Source organism: Rhipicephalus microplus, chromosome 4 (genome assembly GCF_043290135.1).
Source record: "Rhipicephalus microplus isolate Deutch F79 chromosome 4, USDA_Rmic, whole genome shotgun sequence".
NCBI classification, from domain to species: domain Eukaryota; kingdom Metazoa; phylum Arthropoda; class Arachnida; order Ixodida; family Ixodidae; genus Rhipicephalus; species Rhipicephalus microplus.
The window spans coordinates 44,648,726-44,671,140 of record NC_134703.1 but is presented as its reverse complement, the minus strand read 5'-3'; the positions used below and the strand labels follow the sequence as shown (position 1 = coordinate 44,671,140).

Here is a 22,415-nt window from a genome sequence, read left to right as displayed (position 1 = left end):
TTCAGAAAGAAAACTGCCATGACTCGCAAAATATCGTAGCCTTTTTGCAAACTTGGCATGCTTGACAACATTAACATTATATGATTGTGAAGCTAACAGTGGTTGTGCTGAAGTGCGATATTATCGCGAGCTTCTCTTTGAGACGAAGATAGCATGCTAAACCATAAGTAATCAAAGCCATACATAAAAACGGCTCCATTGTAACGTGGCAGCCTGCCATTTCCTAACATTTGTGGGTAGGAGGGGAGGGTATGAGAAGCTGTTTTGGTTCCTCAGGACGAGGAAATTTTTTAGAACTGTTCTCATTTGATATTTTCATTTTGAGTAGCTGTTAAGTATTGAGAGATTTATTCAGAAATTTATTACTGCGACCACACGATTGGAAGGACCGCTAAAAAATAAGGAGTTTTGTTGGTGGTAAATTGGGGAAATTGGCAGTAATGCTATTATAGCACAAAGAAACTCCACCAAAAAAGGTTCAACAACAAATCAGGTACACATCACAAAAAAGTAACGGCAAGCGATTTCATTATCAGGAGAGTTCTTTTCTAAGCAAGAAAAAAAAACTAGTACACAGAGTCGTAACTGGCCGCCGGCGCATCTGCCATGTCTTGGAGATTTCCCTTCTCCTTAATCTTGGCCTGGAGAAGAGTGTGCACTGCTACACCTATCCGCACATCCATCTGCGTTATCTCCTGCTTGAGACGGCTGAGCGCTTTACGAATGTTCACCAAGGGAGCTGAAAAGAAGAAACGCAAGACACTCATGAGTACACGACTAGTATATTGCAGAAGAGCCAGCGCAGCTGGAGGGACAGTAATTTTTGTCGAAGGTACACTAAAGTCAAATAACACTTTACATCAGAGTGAATGCTCAATGTAGGGCAACATCTAAAATGACAATATTATGAAGTCTTGGTTTGGAAGACCTTTATTAGGCCCGAGGAACCGGCAGCCGACAGCTACAATGAACGAACCAAGATGATGATGCTAGGCGACAACGATGACGATGCATGAGCAACACATGATAATGATAATAATGTACAGGTGAAGGGGATGGGTATACTAAATGTCCACACTAATTGCCCCCCGTGAAAGCGGCCAGCCTGGCCGCGGCAAGTCAAGGGGACAAAGAACGTCGCATGGAGGGCTTCATACGGGAGACATGGACGACTTCAGCAGTTTGATAACGGCGATCTGCTGGGGCTACAAGTGGTGTTACAGGATAATTCACTGGTCTCTCTTCAAGAACTGTGTACGGCCCAGTAAACTGTGGCTGAAGTTTGTCGCATAAACCAGGTGTGCGAATAGGCGTCAAAAGAAGCACTTCGTCTCCAGGTTGAAAGGATATAGCACAATGCGATTCATCATAAACTAGCTTTCTCTCTTGCGGTCATGCGTCAGTATTTATACCAGCACGTTGGCGGCACTGTGCCAGTCGTAAAACGTATTCCTCTGAAGAGGATAAAGATGAATTCGCGTGGCAGGTAAAGAAAGAGACGTCCAGGAAAGAAGTAGGAGAGCGTCCATAAACTAGTTAAAATGGTAAGTAGCCGGTTGTCCGCTGAATGGCCGTATTGTATGCGAAAGTGACGAATGGTAGAACTAAATCCCAGTTCTTATGGTCTGGTTGAATATAGGCGGCGATCATGTCAGCAAGAGTGCGGTGGAATCGCTCAGTGAGGCCGTTGGTCTGGGTATGATAACTAGAGGCAGTCTTGTGAGTTGTGCCTGAGGCGTGAAGAATTTCGTTCAATAGTTGTGAAAGGAAGACCCTTCCACAATCAATGAGCAATACAAGTAGAGCACCATAACACAGTATAATGGCTCGGAGGATGAAATCGGCAATTTCAGAAGCTGAACCGGTAGTGACGGATGCCGTCTCGGCGTAGCGCGTCAAATGGTCAACGGCTGTTACTATCCACCGGTTTCAAGCAGCACTGACTGGAAGGGGGCCATAAAGATCGACGCCTACAACTTCGAATGGTGTGGCTGGTCACGGAAGAGGCTGTAGTCTACCGGCTGGAGCAGATGTGGGTAGTTTTCTACATTGGCACATAGTGCAGGACCCGACGTACCGAGCTACACTAGTGGTAATGCCTGGTCAATAAAACCGACTTCGAAGGCGATCATAGGTTTTATGGTAACCAAGGTGAACAGCAGTCGGATGGTCATGAAGCGCTCTGAGGACTTCGGACCGAAGCGATTGGGGTAGAACGGGAACCCAGCGCTGACCGTCAGGATGGCAAGTTTTGCGGCACAGCACCGAGTTGTCCAGCTTAAATTGTGAGAGTTGGCGACGAAGCCTCGCATTAGGTGGACGGGAACTGCCAGTGAAGTAGCCTATAATACGTCGACAGTATGAGGCAGCCAACTATCGAGAAGGAAAATCGTGGGGGTCGTCCGAAGGCAGCTGGTCCATAGAGGCGAGAGAAAAAACCGCCGTAGACGTGGACTTCGAGGGTGTGTTGTGCAAAGTGATTGCGGAAACGCTGAGTGGAGCCGCTGGTAGCGGGCAGCGAGAAAAAGCATTTTTGTCACTATGCTTTCTGCCACACTTGTATACGATGTCAAAATCATACTCTTGGAGGCGTAGAATCCAGCGGCCGAGGCGTCCCGACAAGTTCTTGAGTGTCAAAAGCAAACATAAAGCGTGGTGGTCGGCCACAATGGTGAAATGGCCTCCGTGCAGGTAAGGATGAAATTTCTGCACTGACCAAACGATGGCAAGGCACTCCTGCTCGGTGAGTGTGTAGTTCCTTTCGGCTGCGGAGAGGACGCGGCTGGCGTATGCAACGACTCGCTCTCGCGAAGAGTTGTCGCGTTGCAGGAGCTTGGCTCCTAAACCGCAGCCGCTAGCGTCTGTATGCAGGAAGATTGGTGCATCGTCGTGAACATGAGAAAGTATAGGGTCGGTTGTGAGGGCACTCTCCAACCTGTCGAAAGCCGATTTACACACCTGAGACCACTGAAAGGGCGTACCGGAAGTAAGTAGCTTATGGAGGGGTGCGGCTATGGAGGCAAAGTTTTGTATGAATAGCCGAAAGTAAGAGGCGAGACCAAGGAAACTTCGCAACTCTTTCGGTTTGTCAGGGCGAGGGAAGCAAAGCACAGCAGCAGTTTTCTCAGGGTCTGGACGAATTCTGTCCTTGCTCACAACATGACCGAGGACCTTAATAGATCTGCTGGCGAAATGGCACTTCTTGGTGTTAATTTGAAGACCAGCACCCGCAAGGCAAGTCAGGACCTCGTCCAAGCATTGAAGATGTTGAGGAAACGTCGATGAAGTCTCTACCACGTATGAAGTCTTTGTTTGGAAGATCTTTGTAAGGCCCGAGGAACCGTCAGCCGACAGCTACGATGAACGAACCAAGATGATTATGCTAGGTGACAACGATGAGGATGCATGAGCAACACATGATAATGATGATAATGTACAGGTGAAGAGGATGGGTATACTAAATGCCCACAATACTATCAACAGGAATTCCCATACTTACCGAGAAATTAAGGTTAATGCCTAAGAAAACATGTGCTACAGTAGGACATTTGCAAAATGGTCCAGGTGACATCAGACCAACCGCCTACAATTAGTCACTAGCAATCGATAGCTGCACTAAATAAAGAAACAGACATAATAAAATGCTGCTTGTTCGTTTCTGTTTGATTCATGAAAAAAAAAGAACTGCAAGACGTTACTATGAGTAATGGCGTGAGTGGTTCGAAAATTCAATTTTCGCGTACTAGTTAAACTGAACAGGTTGTGTTATCTAGCGGGGCCCAGTTTAATCAAAACATGTCTGCCATCTTGGAGCCAATGGACAGAAATTGATCAATGGCTGTTGTTGCTGTTGTTGCTGTTGTCGCTCCCACTGCTTTCGTTCTGCTGCTACTAGTGTTGGCGGCCACGCAGTAAAACCGGGCAACGTTGTGCATGGCAACAATGAAGTGATACGGTTCGCTTCTTCAGGTGGGTAATTTTTTGAAGTGCGCTAACCCGATGCGGACCACTAAAACGTGATTTCATATCGAAATAAGCCCTTTCTTGCCAGAAAAGTAACACTATGAGGTTTCTGGATCGCTATTTCAACAATCAACGTCGACTTGATAGTTGCCTTTAGTGTTCTTTCAAAAAGGTTGTGACACGACAATTGTGGTTTGGCGCTCTTTTTGCCGCAACATGTTGCTGGGGGTCTATTAGTTACAACGTGGCACTTTGCTTGCTGCAGTGCATGACTTACATAATTCATTACACCCTGTCTATTACCGACCATTATTGGTTTCACTTTGAGAAAGCTCCAAGAGTGACGAGCCGGTAAATGCAACTAATGCCACCTGCGTGGAATGGCACACAGAACTGTGATGCACTTCTGCAATGCCTGCGTGGTCTGCTCGTTTTCTTTTGCCTGTCGCATACCCTGCACCTTCAATGTCGTCGTTACCTAGTGGCAACAACTTTCTCGAGGCATCTATGCTTTCCACACATTCACCGTGGACATGGACACATAAGCAGCTGCCATTTTGTAGCGTGGCAGCGCAAGCACAGCAAGAATACAACGGTGACTATGACACCATCATACTATCTTCACCAGCTTGGAGCTCAGCTACAGCGGTGGTGTCTCCGAAATTGGGGGTCCCCTTTCAGTCACCAAGGATGATGCCAATGACGCAAGGTAGAACAGAAACATAAAACTTTACTTAAGTTCCCTCCCAAGCTATACTAATTGTTGATATTTCGTAGATGATATCACAGCTAAAGGCAAGAGCCGTGTTTTCTTGGACAAATATTTCAATGTCGTTCAAAATAAAGTAATAAAGAATAAGAAAAATATATATACACATCTTCTGAGGATTGATCCTGCATGCTTCTCAGCTACCAAGGTAATAATTTGGGCACGTTGGTACATACTAGTTTATGCTTATCGACAGTGTGTTGCTTTGTTGCGTGCTTGTCTTCAGTGAACTTTTACTATTCAAAAACATGCCAGCCAGAAAATTTTGCGTCACTACCCCTTTAGTTTGCTACACAGCAATCAACAGCTGAAATAAAGCTGACTGCTTTAGGAGCTGTAGGCTTGAACGGCACTGTTCAGAGGGCTTCACACTTGCGCCGATAAAAAAAAAACAGCGCACAATCTAGGTAATGAAGTAAAAGCAAATTATTGATGATATGTGGGGTTTAAACGTCCCAAAACCGCTATATGATTATGAGAGACGCCGTAGTGAAGGGCTCCAGAAATTTCGACCGCCTGGGGTTCTTTGACGTGCACCCAAATCAGAGCACACGGGCCTACAACATTTCTGTCTCCATCGGAAATGCAGTCGCCGCAGCCGGGATTTGATCCCGTGACGTGCGGGTCAGCAGCCGAGTACCTTAGCCACTATACCACCACGGCGAGGGCTAAAAGCAAATCAACTGGGCCTGTGAAAAGCAGTGGCGTGTTACCAGCTCCGTAGTGGTCTGCATCCTCAGACATCAGTTCTTTTCTTTCTTTCACAAGCATTAAAGCTGACTTCCCAACAATTTCTTTTTTATTATAAGAGTGGCTATTTATTTTTATTTGTCATTCAGTCTTTTTTTTTTTTTTTACTGGGTGCAAAATTTTTCGGAGACAGTTTTTCGCTCTCTGCATTTTTCATAAAGATACAGATTCCCCATAATGCTGCTACTTATGTGGGTACGTGATGTATCACATCTACGGGCCTTGCATCATACCACAGCACTCGCCCTGTTGCATCTCTCATCTCTCTCTGAACTTTTTTAGCTGCACTATATTTAAGATGAATAATATCCCTGATTCACTATGTGGACCCTTCGAGAAGAAGAGCGCGAAATGTCCTGTTTGAATAATCGGATGTTTGGGTGCGATATTGGTGCGACAGAACTTTCCAGACGCAACTGCCAATATAAGATTTACATGCACTACGCTTGCCTGTTTGCAATACTCAAGCATGATGAGAGACCGTTATTGAGCATACAAATAAGCCAGTGTTTGTTACAGCCACTGACTGTATGTGCCAAAAGTGCTATACGTATTCTATATTACATCTGGTTTTCCAGCGAATTTTCCTTTTTTGCTCTGAAGCCTACTGATACAAGGAGGTATACACTCTAGAAAACTCACTTCCATCTGTCATGCTCGAGCCTCTCTCTTCCATTTCTTGTTTTATTTGCTCCAGCTCTTCAGTAATCTGCAAGAAATGGTTCAATAAAAAAATTAACAACACCGTGTTGTTAAATATAACCAAATGCTACATGAAACCAGCAGAAACTGAATGTTCAATGTGCCAAGTAGGAAAAAACAAGAAAGAAACAACAACAAAGAGCCAACATGAAGGAATTGTGGTTCAGTGTTTTTTAGTTATGCCTGCTTAACTTGCCTGTGGTTCCCTAAAACTGCAGTTTTGACAGCCTTTGGTGCTTTGTAAGGAAGAGAAAAATCTTTATATGAGTACTAATGTAGCGTGAAGGACGGTACTCTGTTCTTTATGTTCAGGGAATGTTTGCGGATGTCTAAATTCGAAAAAGAAAATATTTGACACAAACGAAAGATATTACAATGACATAATAATTGTGTCGTCCCACCACCATACATTGGTGCTCTCTCATTAGCCAGACCCAGACGAAAGCTTAAAGAAGTATACTCCAACCCACCACTACCGTTCAGCACTACCAAGTCGATGAGTTGTAAGCAAGCCACATGCTTGCGAAGCAAAACATAGTTCCAGATATAAATTACCTTACAGTTAGGAGGGTTGAGAGGTTTACGCTCATTTGGTAGGTGTTTGGCCACATCAACATGTGATATGTTTACTTCTCGTCACATTTATGTCGTGTTCCCCTGACTGCTGCGTAAGTAACTGCCGGTAACTGTGGTTACAAATCAACAAGACAGCACCCATACAGACGTGACCGCCCACTTTGATAGGAATTCGCGCTTGCGGTGATCCAAATGTGCTGGCAGCTACCAATAAATAGTGCAATAAGACATCTCCTTGTGCTATCTTATGCTGAGTACCAAGTATCAAGTGCATTTTGTTGTTATTTGCTAGATCAGCTGTTTGTTCAGCCACACCCGCTAAGCCTAACCCACCGAGAATTTGATAACGGTTCATAAAATCGGCGCAGTATAGGCACAAATACATTGCTATCAAAGCATCAGCCCATTTGCCTAAAGCATATAGTACCAGCGTCAGTTTATAACTTATAGGTCAATCAGCACACAATGAGGACTCGATAAACTTGAAGCAGAGGGAACCAGACGAAATAGGTTCCGCAGTTTTTTTTTTCTTGTTTTAGCGGTGCCGTCTATTTGCTTTACTCGCCCTAGATGAGTAAGCAGACACCAGAGAAATGCTGAGAAGACGAACACATGTGGCAGGGCCCATCGCCCTTCCTAGTGGCAAAGGGGCCTGTAGCCTTCACAGTGCTGAAAGAAACTTCTCAGATGAAGTGGAGTCTTGCCTTTTTGTTTGTTTCTTGTAGAGCAGAAATGACAATATAAATGTTTTCTCCGGCATAAACACATTACCATCACACAGCTACCTGAAGCACAGAGCAAGAAGCTTATTTGCTGCTGTCCTGTTCACCGACCATCTACCAACATAATGCTTCAAATTAGAATCTTAACGAAGCTTAGGGAGCACAGACAAACGAGGATACTTCTTGCTCATGTATGTTTTCAGCAAGTGCGAAAACAACATGGAAGGCAACGACAGAAGAAAGTAGGATAAAGACCTTCTTCTAGTATCAGTGGGACCAAATAGGCGCTGGTGCGTCGAAAGGCAATGCCACTTTAAAACAGAGCAGCACCATACTTTATGAAGAGGCTTTACTCTTTCAGAGCCTCTTGCTTCAAGTAGTCATTCCCTATGAATGCACAAAAAAAAGGGGAAAGAAGCACCATGCCCTTCGGAGTTGGTGGTGGGGGATGAGGAATAATAGTTGGTACCAAAACTAATAAATACGAAATAAAATTAGTTGTTCATGAATCTTGAAAGAAAGAGTCCCTGTTCATCATGTCGATAACTGTAGTGCCTCCTCGGTAAAAGAGAATGGTTTATAGAAAAGACCACCGTCGGCAAGGCTGAACACGAGTAATACTACAGACTATGTCAGAACCACGTGCTGGGCATTGGAGACAATGTCGCCAGAGCTAGTCCAATGCTAGAATCACAATGAGCCAACAAGATTTGTGCTTAGCATAAAGCTGGCTTGACCTCAAGCTGAGGCTATTTGTGGACAAATGCACCGAAGTACACGAAAAACACCAGTGAAGCAGCCTCCTTTTAGAAGATGAAAAAGAATACAGATTTGGAGCTTGCGAATTAAAAAACAGAAAAAGAGACGCTGGCAAGACATTGCCAGAGGGCCTATGAAGAAACCACAACTACATGTGAGGTTCAGAAGTCAGGGCGTCCGTTTTTTAAGCCGCTGAAGTCCCTGACTCATCGTGTAACCAAGCACGAGTCTGGGTGGGCCCACTACTGACACCTCCGAGACAGCGAGTGTCCTCAAGACTCCAAAACCGCTGACCACTGGTGAAGTGCGACGTCACTTACAGCTTGCGGCTACGCCTGCGCCTGGTGGTTCTTTCTGCATCAGGATGCTGACCTGTGCACCCTAGCGATGACTACATCATAAGCATGCAATAAGCCTCAACTCACAAGGCACCGGACATCGTAGAGGCAGTGAGACTGCTCCCTCTTATTCTTTTCTGTTTTTTGGTGCCTGGGCTCGTGGCATTGTGCTTCTTGTAATGTCTTTGTCGTCGAATATAGCTGCCATATTGTGTCTGCATCGTCTCCATCTTCCTCGCATCACACACCTTACGACATGACGTGCCTAACAACCACAACAAATAAGGTCGAGCACATCTGGCACATGCAGTGCTCTGTGTTCTCTTTTCCTCCATTGCACATTGCTAGTGTCTCATGAGAAGCCCACATTATGGCAAGACAGTCTAAGAAGATGGCGATGTTGACGTTGAGAAACATGTGCACCGTTCACCTGTGTGGCGCATTGAAGCCTGTGTGGCATGTAAAGTCTTCTGTTTAAGGGGCCCTGCAACACTTTTCACGTGTGGTCAGAAAATAATGCCGATGGGTAGTCGAGGCTCCCCAGAAAACCCGAGCCAAATATTATAGTGGAGCACGTTGCCTAGAATTCACAAGAAATTCTCAAATTCAGCTAAATATTGTTTTTTCCTTCCTGAAAAACGACGATAGAAGCTCGAAAATAACTCCTCACAATCACAGCCATTGTATCAGCCATTGGCCGATTTGCTTGGTCATTACTTGGCTTGGCACGGGAGGCTGCAACTTGTTCACCTGCGTGCACTGATAAGCCTCGTATTGGATGAAAAAAAATTAATAAATAAAGCACTCAAGGTCTTGAGGTGCACGTAACGACTTTCTTTCCTTGGTCTATTCTTCCCTGCTTAGTTTCCAGCCTTCTGAACGGAATGAGAGAAGAGAGAATGCAATTGCAGTGCGCGACAAATCTTTGTAACTCCACTCGTACTAGATAGATTTCAGACCTTTTCGAAGCAGTGAATTCATTCGGAAAAAAGCTCCTTTAGTGAATCCATTCCATGGCTACTTGAAAAAGTGTTGCAGGGTCCCTTTAGGTACATTAATGCACTCCTGTCTAAACTTTTGATTCAACATGGCCATGGATGCCATGGTTTTAGGAATGGTGCAGCCATGATTGATTGCACTCATAGAAACAATTAATAATTAATTGTTGGGGTTTCACATCCCACAAACATGATACAGTTATGAGAGATGCCGTAAGAGAAAGCCTTGGAAAGTTCGACCACCAGGGGATTTTCAACATGCAACTAAATCTAAGCAGACAGGCCTCTGGCATTTTGCCTCCGTTGGGATGCGGCCGCTGCAGCTGTGATTTGATCCCGTGACCTGCCAGGTCGGCTGTCTGGCACCTCAACCACTAGACTCTTGTAGTGGGTCAGTCACGAAAATGAGCCATCTTACTGAATGGCTCAAATGCACAGAAAAAGCAAATTTACGTGATACTTCAGCATTAAATTTTAGCCACTAGAGTGGTTGTTCAAAACAAGCAAATAAACAACAGCTATTACTAGCTTATGACGGGGAAAATAACAGTGAAAAAATTCCGACAGGACACACAAAAAGGCACGACCATAGCGCTGTTGTCGTGCCTTCTTGTGAGTCCTGTCGAAAGTTTTTCGCTGTCCTTTCCCCGTCAAGTGTCAAACAACTAGCCCAAGCCTCAACCCTAGCCAAACTCACTGGCCCAGAAACTATTGAGAAGCCATGCTCTTATAGCGAATTCCATTGCGAGAACAGGAGTAGAGGGGCAGGGCCATTCCATCTGCCACTGGAATGCGGCACGCTCCTGGAGAGCAGGTGAGAGGGTGACGAGTGGGGAGACCATGTGATCGAAACATTCCAAGCCCCGGTGTATTCTCTGTGGGGCAGCAGCAAAATACATGTGAATTCGGAAAGCCACTTGTTCTTCATTATTCGAATACATAGTATGTTTGTGCAACAACACATTTGGCAGACGTCCAGCTGCCATAGTCGCCACCCATACAAAACAGTGGAACAGTGCTTTAAAACTACACATGGTTGCTAGCATTGCCGCCCCACTCGCAGGCTGAAGAAAAACTCAGAGGCTGTGATTTTGAAAAACCACATGACTCATCATACTGCGGCTACTCCGCTTTTCAGGCGAGAGCACTGCAAATAGCTCCTGGCTTCTCTCAGCGCAGCAAAAGCACTCTCGCTCAACCAACGGATGACAGTGCTCTTGCACATGTTCAACCAATGAAACACACCGGCTCCGAAAAGAGCACTTTCAGAATGCTTCTAAGTGCTCTTGCTCTCTCAGTAGAATTGGGCATTAGTCAGAGGAACCTCGTTATAGTCAAATTCTACAGGCAATGCCGATAGCCCGATACCAACCTGTGCGAGTGCACGTGAGCGGTCGGTGATGCCCCCGCTGACAGTGCGGTAGTGTTCACGTGTGCGCCCCAGGGCCTCCTGCACTGACTGGTACTGGGCCAAGGGTGCTTCCAGCTGTGCGTTCAGGTATTTTTCGCGAGTAGCCAGCTTGTCTAGAACTGAGCCAAGCCCAGCCGACAGCCTCTCGAGCTGAGCTCGAGTCATAAGCAGGCCCTCATCAAGCTCGCGACGTTGCTGGTGGATCAGTTCCAGATGACCACGCCAGTCCTGTAAATCAGGAACTAAAATATCAGCACTGATATACAAGAATGGGACAGCAAGTCATCTGTGTCATACACATCTATAACCATGGGTGTGCGTATAAGAGGGGCATAGGTGGTGCAAAGTCTGCTCCACATGTTTACTCATTTGGACCATCACTGTCCAGAGCAGGGTTACGGCCACGCAAGCTTTTGATGATTATGGCAGCTAAGAATCCCTGATCTTGCATAACAATGAATGTTTACTTCTTGTATTTACTTCAAAAAAGCCAGGAACCAAAGGCAGGTCCTTGTGAGAAGCATGCTGTCTTTCAAACTTGACCAACTATGATGAAACTTTGCCCAGGAAGCCCACATAATGGGTGGTTATGTAGGCTGCCTAAATTTTGTCCACCATAATGGGAAACCCTGTGCATGCCTGTCTATGTCTACAATATAACCGATATTTTTTTTAGTGTTTATGAAAAAATGAATGCATGATCTGGAAAAATGTAACACCCAATAATGCATCTGCTAGCACTACAGATAAGACAAAAAAGCTGCTGTCACATCGCAGTCCCTTCAAGCTAAAACGAAAGCCAACACAAATACTATTAAATCTTTGAGGACCGCAGTAGTATAGGTATTTCTATTAATAACGCAGCTGACTGACCTTGGCATCGGGTTGGATAGTAACCCTAAGCTGGGGTAAGACCCTCTCCACTTCCAGCTTCCACTCGGCACTATCCACCGTTGACTGTAGAATCTCCTCGGGCTTGTTCAACTGAGATGATCCACCCTGTACAGTTGTACAAAACACATGCGTATTCAAGCTGCAGAACATCGTAACGTAAAAACATGGTGCTGGCGTGTGACACTCGCACACAGCTGGGCCAGACTTATCGCAATGAAGGCATATCTCAATGTTCCAATAAGCATGAGTTGGTTGATCACGTTAGTGGCATGAGTGGTGTTACTGAAAGTGTGACACACAGATATCAGGTAGGCATCTCTAATTGTGCCTACTTTGAAAGATGGGTTTATGAATGGCTTGAGTACCCCGTGTTGACTTTCTCTGTACACACATCAGTTTGTGCAACTGCACGAACGGTATTCAATGTAATTTCCATCTGTCGGAGTGGAATGTGTTTGCCCATCTAAAAATAGTAAATACTCTAAGCTACCGCATAAGTACCCAGTTTTGCACAAGCCATCAGTATTAGCATTTCTGAAACTCCACGATTGTCCAATTTATACTTTAAGCACCCGCTCTTCCAACTGTTCCAATGCGCCAGCGTCTGTTGAAAAGTGTTCACTCCACTGCGGCCACCACGGCAATCTGCAAGATGCGCTCCTACACTGTCGCAAGGAAGGTAAAAGTCCTTGTGTGTCACTGTGCCTCAAGAAACTATCCGCGCTGCACCTCTTGGCATTTTCAAAGTATGCAGAGAAATAATCCACGAGTGGGACTCCTAGCATGACGCCCTAAAGTACTGCAACTACGGCAAAGAAATGATGCGCAAGCTCACGCATGGCAGGCCTATTTTAAACAAAGAGTTAGGCGGTTTTGTTTGCCGAGTTCGCCATTCACTTAGTTGGACTTATAATTCGCTAGGTACAGTGACAATGAGTAGGCACCAAACTTCTAACTGCCAATTTAACTGCCAAAAAACATACCAAATTGGCAATTTTTTCGGGGTATTCATAATTTTTTCCTGCATTTATGTTTCTGAAAATATATTACATTGTTTATTTCTACTTATAATCAGCACACAAATTAAGAAAAAAAACCAATTTTGAGAGAGATTTTGCCTTAGTGCATGTCATGGTAATGGGTCATAACGTACCGAAAGTCTAAGTATCTATTTGAAGAAATACATGATAACGCACTGAAAGTTTCATTGACTTTCCTACGTAGAAACATAGGTTTTGCTAATTAATTGTCGCACTTTGTGTGGTAAATTTTGAAGCATTGTGTCTAAAGATCGTCGTTATCTTTTGTCTTCATCTGAAGCAATATCTGGGGTCACCGTCGGACACAAAGTCCATGTCGGCACAGACGCTGCTTTCTGTACTGCTCTTTCTCTTGAAGCACTTCCACCACCAGTATTCTTCTTAGCGGCATTATGAAATGATTTTGCCAGGCTTAAAACCTACATGAAAGCCACGAAATGCAGTTTTTCAGAGGCAACTACCTTTATCTAGAGTAGAAGTTGCAGGCAAAGCAATTGACAGCTGTGATAAGCGTCTGGCAGCAGAAGGAGCAGAAAATAGGGCCGGGCGAGTGGGACTCGTCATTGGCGACATTGATGCTAACTCATGTGACAAGTGCAACTCAGGGTTAGCGGTTAAACGGTTAATGTAGCACATGATTTACGATTGCACAGCAAACGTAGTGCTGCCTTGAAGCTTTTTGTTGGCAGCCTTCTTTGTTTTCACTGCTTTCGATGGGACATGAGCCCAAAGCAAGATTAGCCAAATATTCAGCAAAAGTGGGATAGGTGCTTCCACGGTACATAACAGTATGTCCCCTGTTTATTATGTTATGTGCACATATCCCATAAAAAACGAGCAGTGGGCACACTTTTTTTGGTGTTGCATTAGCTACATTGTGGTAGAAGTGTGCATGCGAATCGGCATGCTTATTCAACGATGCACAAAATATCTTGACATGCCATACCTGTAGGCAGCACAATGATTTTTCAGTTGCAGGCATGCTAGCACAATGACAAAGCTACGAGCTACTGCGAACTGGCTAGAGTCATGTTGAATTACCTTCTCTTCTTGCTATCACTACCTAGGCTCAATGCCACACAAAAACTGCAAAAGTACCGTTTCTTTCTGAATGAATTGACAAGTTAAAGATAAGATACCACTGGTAGATTCTTTTAGAATATATTTACGAATATTATTCGCTATGGGTCCAGAAACCCTTAAGACAGTGCACACAATGTACAAAAATGAAAGACAAGAGTAGACCAACACTTAGCAGCACAGCACAGATAAGATGGTTCAAATCTATTACAGCCTGATAGTGCAACATCTGTTGGCGTGTTCATGTCCTACAACTAATTATTGTCTTAATAAATGTTAACTAGATACATACAGAGCAGTAATAGACTAATAACACAATACAGTGAACCAGCAACATCAGCAGAACAGTGAGCCACATTGTGTTTCATGTATAAAATTTACTCTGCCATTCCACATGTGGTCGCTTCCACCAAAAGCACTGTTATCTTTTTCATGGAGCACCCGATACATTTTAGCAATATAATTGCACAAGAAAAGTTACTGCAATCTCACCAAGCGGCCAGCCGATAGCGTACGCAAGCCATCCAGGTCCATTACTGGACCGTCATCATCGTCCTCGTCTTCCGCTGTTTGCTCCTAAAGAATGTGAGCGAGCCGAATGAATAAAATGCCACTTTGTGCAACAGTTACAGCGCTTGCATGAAGACAATACTAAATTGTAATCAGTGATGATTACTGCGACTACTCATAACAATACTTCTAATGACCATGGCATTAACAATGATGATGATGTATTTCAGACCCAAATATATTGGGTATCAGCTAGAGCTGTGCGAATAGCAAAATCCAACAAACTAAGCTTCTCTGTTTTACTTTGTCACTGAGCAGCAATTTGGCTCTCCTCCTCTATGGCTATAATACAGTGGCGAATGCTCAGCTCTATGTATTACGCCACTGATACCTCTGTGCATGCACCCAAAATGAAAAGCACTATCAAACGGCCCCAGCACGGCGTCAGACTCTGCTACCGCACAATGAAGACGCACAACTGGGCACGCACCCATGCGTCTGCCATGGTTATGAGGTCACTCCTCTGAAATCCACAGACTGGCGAGGTGCGTGCAGTGGGGGCAGCTGTGCGCCATATGACATCACTGATCCTCGCACATGCACAGCCTACGGCTCTCCAGGAGCCAGGCGAAACTGCTCAACCTTGGCCAGTGTAGCTCACATTACAGAAGGAAGAAAAGAGAGAGGGGTTAGAACACACCTCCATCATCTCCTCTTCAATTTTCTCCAGAGTCACCTCTGCGGCATCATCAACCACTGTTTCTTCTTCGAGCTGTTCTTCTGGTGGCAAAAGCCTTGAGCAGCAGAAACATGAACATGTAAGATGGAATGTCTTGTGATGCCCTCCATGTTTCTCTGATGTTGCATTCTATGGCAGCACTCTATGACAAGTCACTGCAAAATTCTCTTGAATGCTAAGACTCTTTAACACTTAAGGTAATCAATGCAGCGTGGAAACTAGGGCAAGTTGGTAGGACGTAACTGAATATACAAACAGTGCAACTTAGAAGCACTTACAGCGTAACTACGGAAGCAAACAAGGACAGTAGAGAGCGCTGCAGCTGATGATAATACCCTCCAAGTGTGAAAAACACGCCCGTGCATGCACGCTCACACTTTTCGGTGATGATGAAAGAGTGCTTAAATCAAACGGGGGAGAGGAGAGGGTCCTTTTCTAGGTGTTAGTGTGCGTACGAAAGTACACATGTATGCAAGTACACTTCCTTGCCCACTGAAGCTGTTAGCAAGATGGAGTGACAAGCCAGTCTATCTTCAACTTCCTAAGTGCATTCCTTCGAAGGAAACAAACTGTGCACAACTATTCTACACCAATAATAGTTGAACTGGTCAAGCGCATAACAGAAAAGAAGAAATGCTTGAGCCAGCCAACACAAAAGGACAAAGCACTACTTCCAACAAATTTTAACTAGCAAATTTCATCAAATATATAGTCTTGTAGGCAACAGTAAGCGCTCTGTCCTTGCGTGTTGGACAGCTCGGCTGTTTCTTTTTTCCTGTTATAGGCTGGATCAATTCCAGTATACAACAAACCGACTCGCCCAATCTTCGACACTACCATACAAATCTAATGTCATGGCAATATAGACTCTCACTAAATGGAACCTGAAGGGTCCGGAAAAAGTATGTTTCATTTAACAAGAGTTTTGTTTAATGAGAGATAAACAAGGGTGCAGAATACAAGCCCTAAACCAAAAATAGCAGAGGCATTTGTTACGTTTATTCAGTAGTTCCGTTCAACAGATTTCCGTTTACTGAGAGTCTACTGTATATGACATTGGGAAATGATGCAGTGCCAAATAGGTAGTCTTCTTGTCACCTGCAATGCTTACTGAATGATGCCAAGTAAGTTTGTACTAAACAAAGATAACTTCGAGGGATGCTGGGCTGAGGTAAGTGGTGCACTGTTGGAAATAGACTTGAAAAAGCGACAAAATAACCAAGAAATGACACATTGTAGTGTTTCGACCTTAGCGTGGGATATGTTTTATTACGTTCAATTCATAAGCTTTGTATATGTCAGAATACCAAGTTAAATGCTGAAGAAAAAAAACAAGAGAAATTGGAAAAAATGGTAATTATTGAACAGCAGTAATTGATGCTTATGAAAAATTGTTTTACAGCTTGTACTTCAACAATCACAAAGAAGTTCGAGTCAGAAACAGCTTCCTGCTCATATAATGTAAACATTACATTGCCAATATGCAGAAATCTTGGAAGCAAGAAAATAATGAACAGAGGAATTCCTAAAGATTAAAAAAAGGATGCGTAAACTTCGATATGAGTAGCAACATGAAATAGTAATATAATAATATTTGGGGTTTATTATCCCAAAACCACCATATGATAATGAGAGACGCCGTAGTGAAGGGCTCTGAAAATTTCGACAGCCTGGGGTTCTTTAATGTGCACCTAAATCCGAGCACACGGCCCTGCAGCCTTTTCACTTCTACCGAAAATGCAGCCGCCACAGCCGGGATTCGATGTCGCGACCTGTGGGTCAGCAGCCGAGTGCCTTAGCCACTAGACCACCGCAACGGGGCGAGTAGCAACATGCAGTCATATAAAACTCACATACACTGACAAGATAGCTAAGTATTTTTTTCTTTGCCACTGCTTCTGTTGAGGTACACATGCATAATGCTTCAACCACATATTAATATGTCTCTTAGTTCGTCAATTATTTTTAGCGTCAATTATAAAATAAACAAGCGAAAAAGGTTGCCTTTGCCTGGTGACCTCATGTTTGCACTATATACGAGTGCAAATACATTTTATTGCGATAGCAATTATAGCACCAACATCATCAATGTTGGCGTCGTTGTCATGCACTGTATATGTATCTATATATATGAAAACACATGAAAAAAATCCCAGAAAGAAAGACTCCGGCGCACGGAATCGAACCTGGGACCTTCGCGTCTTGAATGCGAGGCGTTAACCACTGAGCCACCGAAGGGTGCCTCCTTCAACGTTCAAACGACAAGCTATTCATATCTACCACTTACCGCTGATGGCGGCATCTCGGGGGGAAACTATCGTGTTTTCAGCATTATCAGCAAGATGGTGCTGTGAGCGAGCGGTGGCTCTGATCTCTCACGCGTACTTTGGCCCGCGTAGAGAATAAGGGGGTGTACGCTCGATCGCGTGTCCTTATCTTGCAGTGGGAGAATCGTATGTCTTGGCTAGCCTTTGGGTTTCATGGGAACGATTTTGTTGTAGTCACCTGGCGCACAAGGTCACTGCAATTGTTGCACGGCCTCCGTTTGCGAAAACGGCGCGCTTTTCAGACACAGCAAAGTAACAACTGAGATGCCTATTTGCGTTCATCTGTACCTGTGAGTACGTTACGTGCGTCATTTGTGCATGAGAAACGCAGGGCTCGTTTTGATCTGCTTGCCGTTCTGCAAGTGACCTTCCAATTTCCTGCTATCACGTTCATTGCTTCACCTCTGCAGCAAAGATGCGACTTTTTTTCAAAAACTATAAAACAAAAGAAAAAGAGTGAGCAAGAACTCAATGTGAGCAAAAGTGTAAAACAATGTCTTTGTCACTAGTAACAGGCAATAAAGTGCAACTGCTTCAACTCACATGCATAAGAAGTGAAGCTGTACAGGTGGTGCTGTAAAGTGCAGCTGAGAAATAAACGGTGGTTTCTGCAAATAAAGAAACAAAACAATTTGCAAGGGGATGCACTGAATAGTACGAATGAAATAATATATTTCTGCAGTGTGCTTAAAGGGCAAACAAGAGACGAAATTTACTTGTTTCCAGTCCGCTTTGATTGTCTTCGAGTTACACAAAGGTTGCCACAGAAACAATGGTATCATAGCTACAAGTCGTAGCCCCAAGCTAGAAAAAGAATTAGCTGCAAAAGTAAAATGAACAAACAGGTAACATTGTTAATGGTGGCAATGAGCTCGTTGTTTTCGTGGCTGTAAACTTTGTAAAAGTGAATTTGCCTCAACGGTTACCACATGACAGCAGTGAAGTGTGCCAGTGTAGTCAATATCGCCAACCAACTGTTACTACACTCGAACCCCTTCTTACGAACACGTACCAGGAAGCACTTCAGGTCCCTTATGCGAGGCATCTCTTGAAAGCAGGGCATCATGTTTTCATTTTCTGATCAACCCGTATTTCCATGCAGGCACAGTGATGCCTCTTATACCCATTTGTCTCTGACATCACTGGCTTATACAGGGCTTCAACTAGACCAATAATGATAACTGTAGGAATTTATAGTCTCAGAACCATGATGTGATAATGATGTGTGCCGTAGTGAAGGACTCAAGAAATTCGGCCCCCTCTGGTTCTTCAACATGCACCTATATACATGGGCAGAAAGTTCTTTCACTTCCACCGAAAATACTGCCGCGGCAACCAGGATTCGATATCCGTACTTTTATGTGAGCGGTCAAACACCATAGCCCCTGGACCACTGTGTTGAGGTCATTCACAGGTGTGTTGCTTAGAGAAGGGTGTGGGTGATGGACCTAGAACAGCCCAAAGGAACATACTCAGAACTTAACAGAGTACAGAGAACACAAAGCTCATACACAGCGAAGTGACTGAGTCAGACACAGTGAACAGGTTTACACTACATACAGTGACGAACTTGCGAAGTCTTGAGCAGGTGTTGTCGAGACAAAAAGACAAATTCTTCATACAGCTTCGCTATTCCTGATGCACAAACTGCTCAGATTTATGAATATCTGTGAACAGTTCCTTTTAATTTTGCCACAGGCCAATCAAATGCAGCAAGTGGTTACCTGAGCACATTTCAATTACTCACGTTTTCCATGCAAACTGCTTTTTCCTGAGGGCCTTGTCAGCCAAATGGTCGAGAACGAAGATCACGTGCTCTCCCCAGCCTTGTTTCAGGCGACTCGGAGGGAAGTCGATAGCGGTGCCCTATGCAAGAGAACGAAGTGAAAGCAAACAGATCCAAGCAACTGGGGACAACAAGTTCACTCTAAGTCTCTGTAGACACTATATACGTACCGCATTCCTAAGCACATCTAGGATATTTGATATTGTCGTATTAGGATCATCCGACTGCAAAGAGAAATTTAGCTTTGGTTCAGTAAGCGCAATCAGTCACAAAGCCACAACAATAATGATGTCAGAACAGCAGCCTTTAGTATTGGGGCACAAAGCACGTAGTGAGTCGTAGGAGAAGTTATGTAAAATACATTACGCTAGGAGAAGACAGAAATTAACGCAGTTCTAGTCAAATCAGCCAGTTCCGCTTCACTAGATTGCAACTATAATTTCAATTGCATGAAACTTATGAATTCATACAGTTATGACATGATTGTTTAACCTCTTAATTATACTTCGCCTTTGGCAGATTTATAACCTTATGATAAAGTAGGTCATAAAAAGGTCTTACAAATTGTTCCTTCCTCAAAGAAATGATACATTTTGTCATAGACAGTCAACAAAACTGATAGAAAATAAATTGTTCCACTCAGAGTAGTCAAGGTGATGACAAAATCGATCAATTCACCTCCTGTGGTGTTTCAAACGCAATGCCCGATTGCTGGATCAGCCAAGCCGCCAGTGAAGAGAAGATGTAGAACTGTTCTCCCGGGTTCGTTGGCACTGCGAAATAATGCCTGAAACAAACAAACCAAACGAGTGACACATCACCACAAGGAAAGCGATGGAATTAATGCTGCTTTATAAACTGTGCATAAGTCACAATATTGTTGCTATAGTAAGGTACAATCAACTGGTGATGCAGTGAGATCTCTTTCATGCACATTCTTTAAGCTCAAGGTTACGTTTCTAGGTGGCCTGAAGAATACAGTCTATATAATGTACATCTCGCGCATCGTCCACCATGTTTTTTTCTCACCTACCACTTTGCTAGCCACTGAACTGGTAGGCTGCATGTTATCATGAGAATAAAGAAGATCTAGGGTTCAGCACCTTTGCCTCGAAAGATCATTTGGGATTTGTCTCCGTCATGACCATATGTCTGTTGTTTTGTCAGTTCATATGTAATCCTCAAAAGTCTACGTCGCCTCTATAGCTAAAAAAAAAAAAAAACAATAACTTTGCTCTCACTCTCATATTTCCACAAGATAGGCACCTCGCACCCATACATTGCCACAAGAATTACCAGGGCGCAAAGAATATACATTTTTTTTGTTTCACGGCCAACATCATTGCCCTTCATAATCATTGAGAAGCTAGTCGCTACTCTTTTTCATAGCACTGTTTCCTCCCACGACCTTGCTTTGTAGAACTTGCCTATTTTGTAATCTTCGTCTATTTATGATCCTGGAAAAACAACCTTTTTACGACATTTATGATGTCTCAGTTTACTTGAATCACCCATATGGTCATAACTTCATTATTATTCACCGTTCACTTACCGAAACGTGCATCTCTCGGTAAACATCGTCAAAAGTGTGCTTGGGCTTTCACGGAGCTACACGTTGAACAACGACCAGAGTTAGCCGACGCATCTCAATTATGAACGTCTGCGAACTCACTTACCTGCTGACAGGCTTGACTTTAAACTGTGTTGTGAACTCGGTGTCGTAGTTCATAAGCTTCAATTTGTCCAACAAGTCCTCCATTACGACGAAAGGGAGGTACGCTTGACCGGGCCCGACTTCATCTACGCTGGCCGGCTCCTCGCGCTTTTTGGACGACATTGCGGAAGGCTAGAACGAGAGTAAAATATGGCTCATTCAGCTCGCGCCCGCTTTGGTTACAAACGAGAGGTTTGGAGAGAGCAACTCGCGCGAGCCTTACAGTTGACGCCCAGCGGTGCGCAATTCGAGGAATAGAAATACACCACGATGAGGCAATCAACTGATCTTAGTGGCCATCAAATTACAAGGCCCTGCGTTCACCACAACCTCTGTACTACCAAAAAGCAATAAACTACGAGAATAATAGAGATCTTCCTTACTCAAGCCGAGACTTGCTGCACCGCAGAGAGCACGACAGGAAATCGTCATTTGTTTACAAACGTGTTGTCATGACAACTGTAGAAAAAGTTAACGCTAAGAGCGCAAAATTTACTTTTTTGTGGCGCGGAATTGTTGAACAAAAAACTTTTTAAAGAGTTTTTATTTTGAAAAACATTTACTTTCACTTTTTTACTAGGGTTGCATTTTGGTAATTGTTATTGTTCACTAGTTTCGCTTTCGATTTAAGACGCGCGTGCACAGTGTGTTTTAACGCGGCTATTTCACCAAATAAAAACACGCAACGTATCACTATGCTGAATGATTAAACGATACAAGGCCGTATAATGAAATTCACATTTTTTTACGTTAAGCACAAATACCAAACTACACTCGCCGATCAGTTCGTTCGATCAGATCGTAAAACCCATCGGAGACCCTTGAGCGATAAACAGCTCTGCAAGAATAATAGCACATAACAAAAAGTCACTTTTCAGGGCATGTTGGTATAAAGCCAACCGTCTTATGAATCAACAACTGCATAGCAACCAACCAGCCATGTAGAAAATGCCAGTAGGCCTGTATTGGCCTTATATATCATTATATTTAATCATGGCGGCATAGCCAGCATAATTTACTTCGTGGGGAGAAGGGGGCTCCAAGTGACAAGTGGGAGGGTCATCTAAATGGAGACATACCTTGGAGTGCATTTGGTATGTCAGGACCATTCATCCTGAATGGAAATAATTTGTATCATAAGAGAAAGGGGGAGATGAAAGCTGACAGTTTTAAAGGAATTGAGTGACTTGAGGTTAATGAAATCAACGATAAAACACACACTTTTGCTGTACGATGATTTCAGGAAAAATTAGTTCGTAGCGCTTGCGTTGCTTCAGTAAGTAATCTATGAACGCGCGCTCATATAGTGTATGGGCAGCAGCGACAAATGCTAATAC

The 22,415-nt window shown here is 43.9% G+C and overlaps 1 protein-coding gene across 4 annotated transcripts; it reads right to left on the bottom strand.

Moving 5' to 3' along the window:
* Positions 1-331: 331 nt before the first annotated feature.
* IFT57 (intraflagellar transport 57) lies at positions 332-21,506 on the bottom strand. Of its 4 annotated transcripts, none has more exons than XM_037422832.2 (11): positions 21,462-21,506; positions 21,041-21,210; positions 20,043-20,151; positions 19,535-19,588; positions 19,326-19,444; positions 15,213-15,306; positions 14,495-14,578; positions 11,862-11,987; positions 10,950-11,216; positions 6,125-6,191; positions 332-739 (listed from the first exon to the last, which is right to left on the bottom strand). In XM_037422832.2, exons 2-11 carry the CDS (start codon positions 21,199-21,201, stop codon positions 567-569), a joined length of 1,254 nt encoding a protein of 417 aa, XP_037278729.2. In that variant the 5' UTR covers positions 21,202-21,210; positions 21,462-21,506; the 3' UTR covers positions 332-566. The 4 variants fall into 4 exon arrangements, with proteins under 4 accessions (XP_037278729.2, XP_075748773.1, XP_075748775.1 ...); XM_075892658.1 differs by lacking the exon at positions 21,462-21,506 and adding an exon at positions 21,302-21,454; XM_075892660.1 differs by lacking the exons at positions 19,535-19,588; positions 20,043-20,151; positions 21,041-21,210; positions 21,462-21,506 and adding an exon at positions 18,122-18,398 and having other exon boundaries at positions 19,326-19,422.
* Positions 21,507-22,415: the final 909 nt, after the last annotated feature.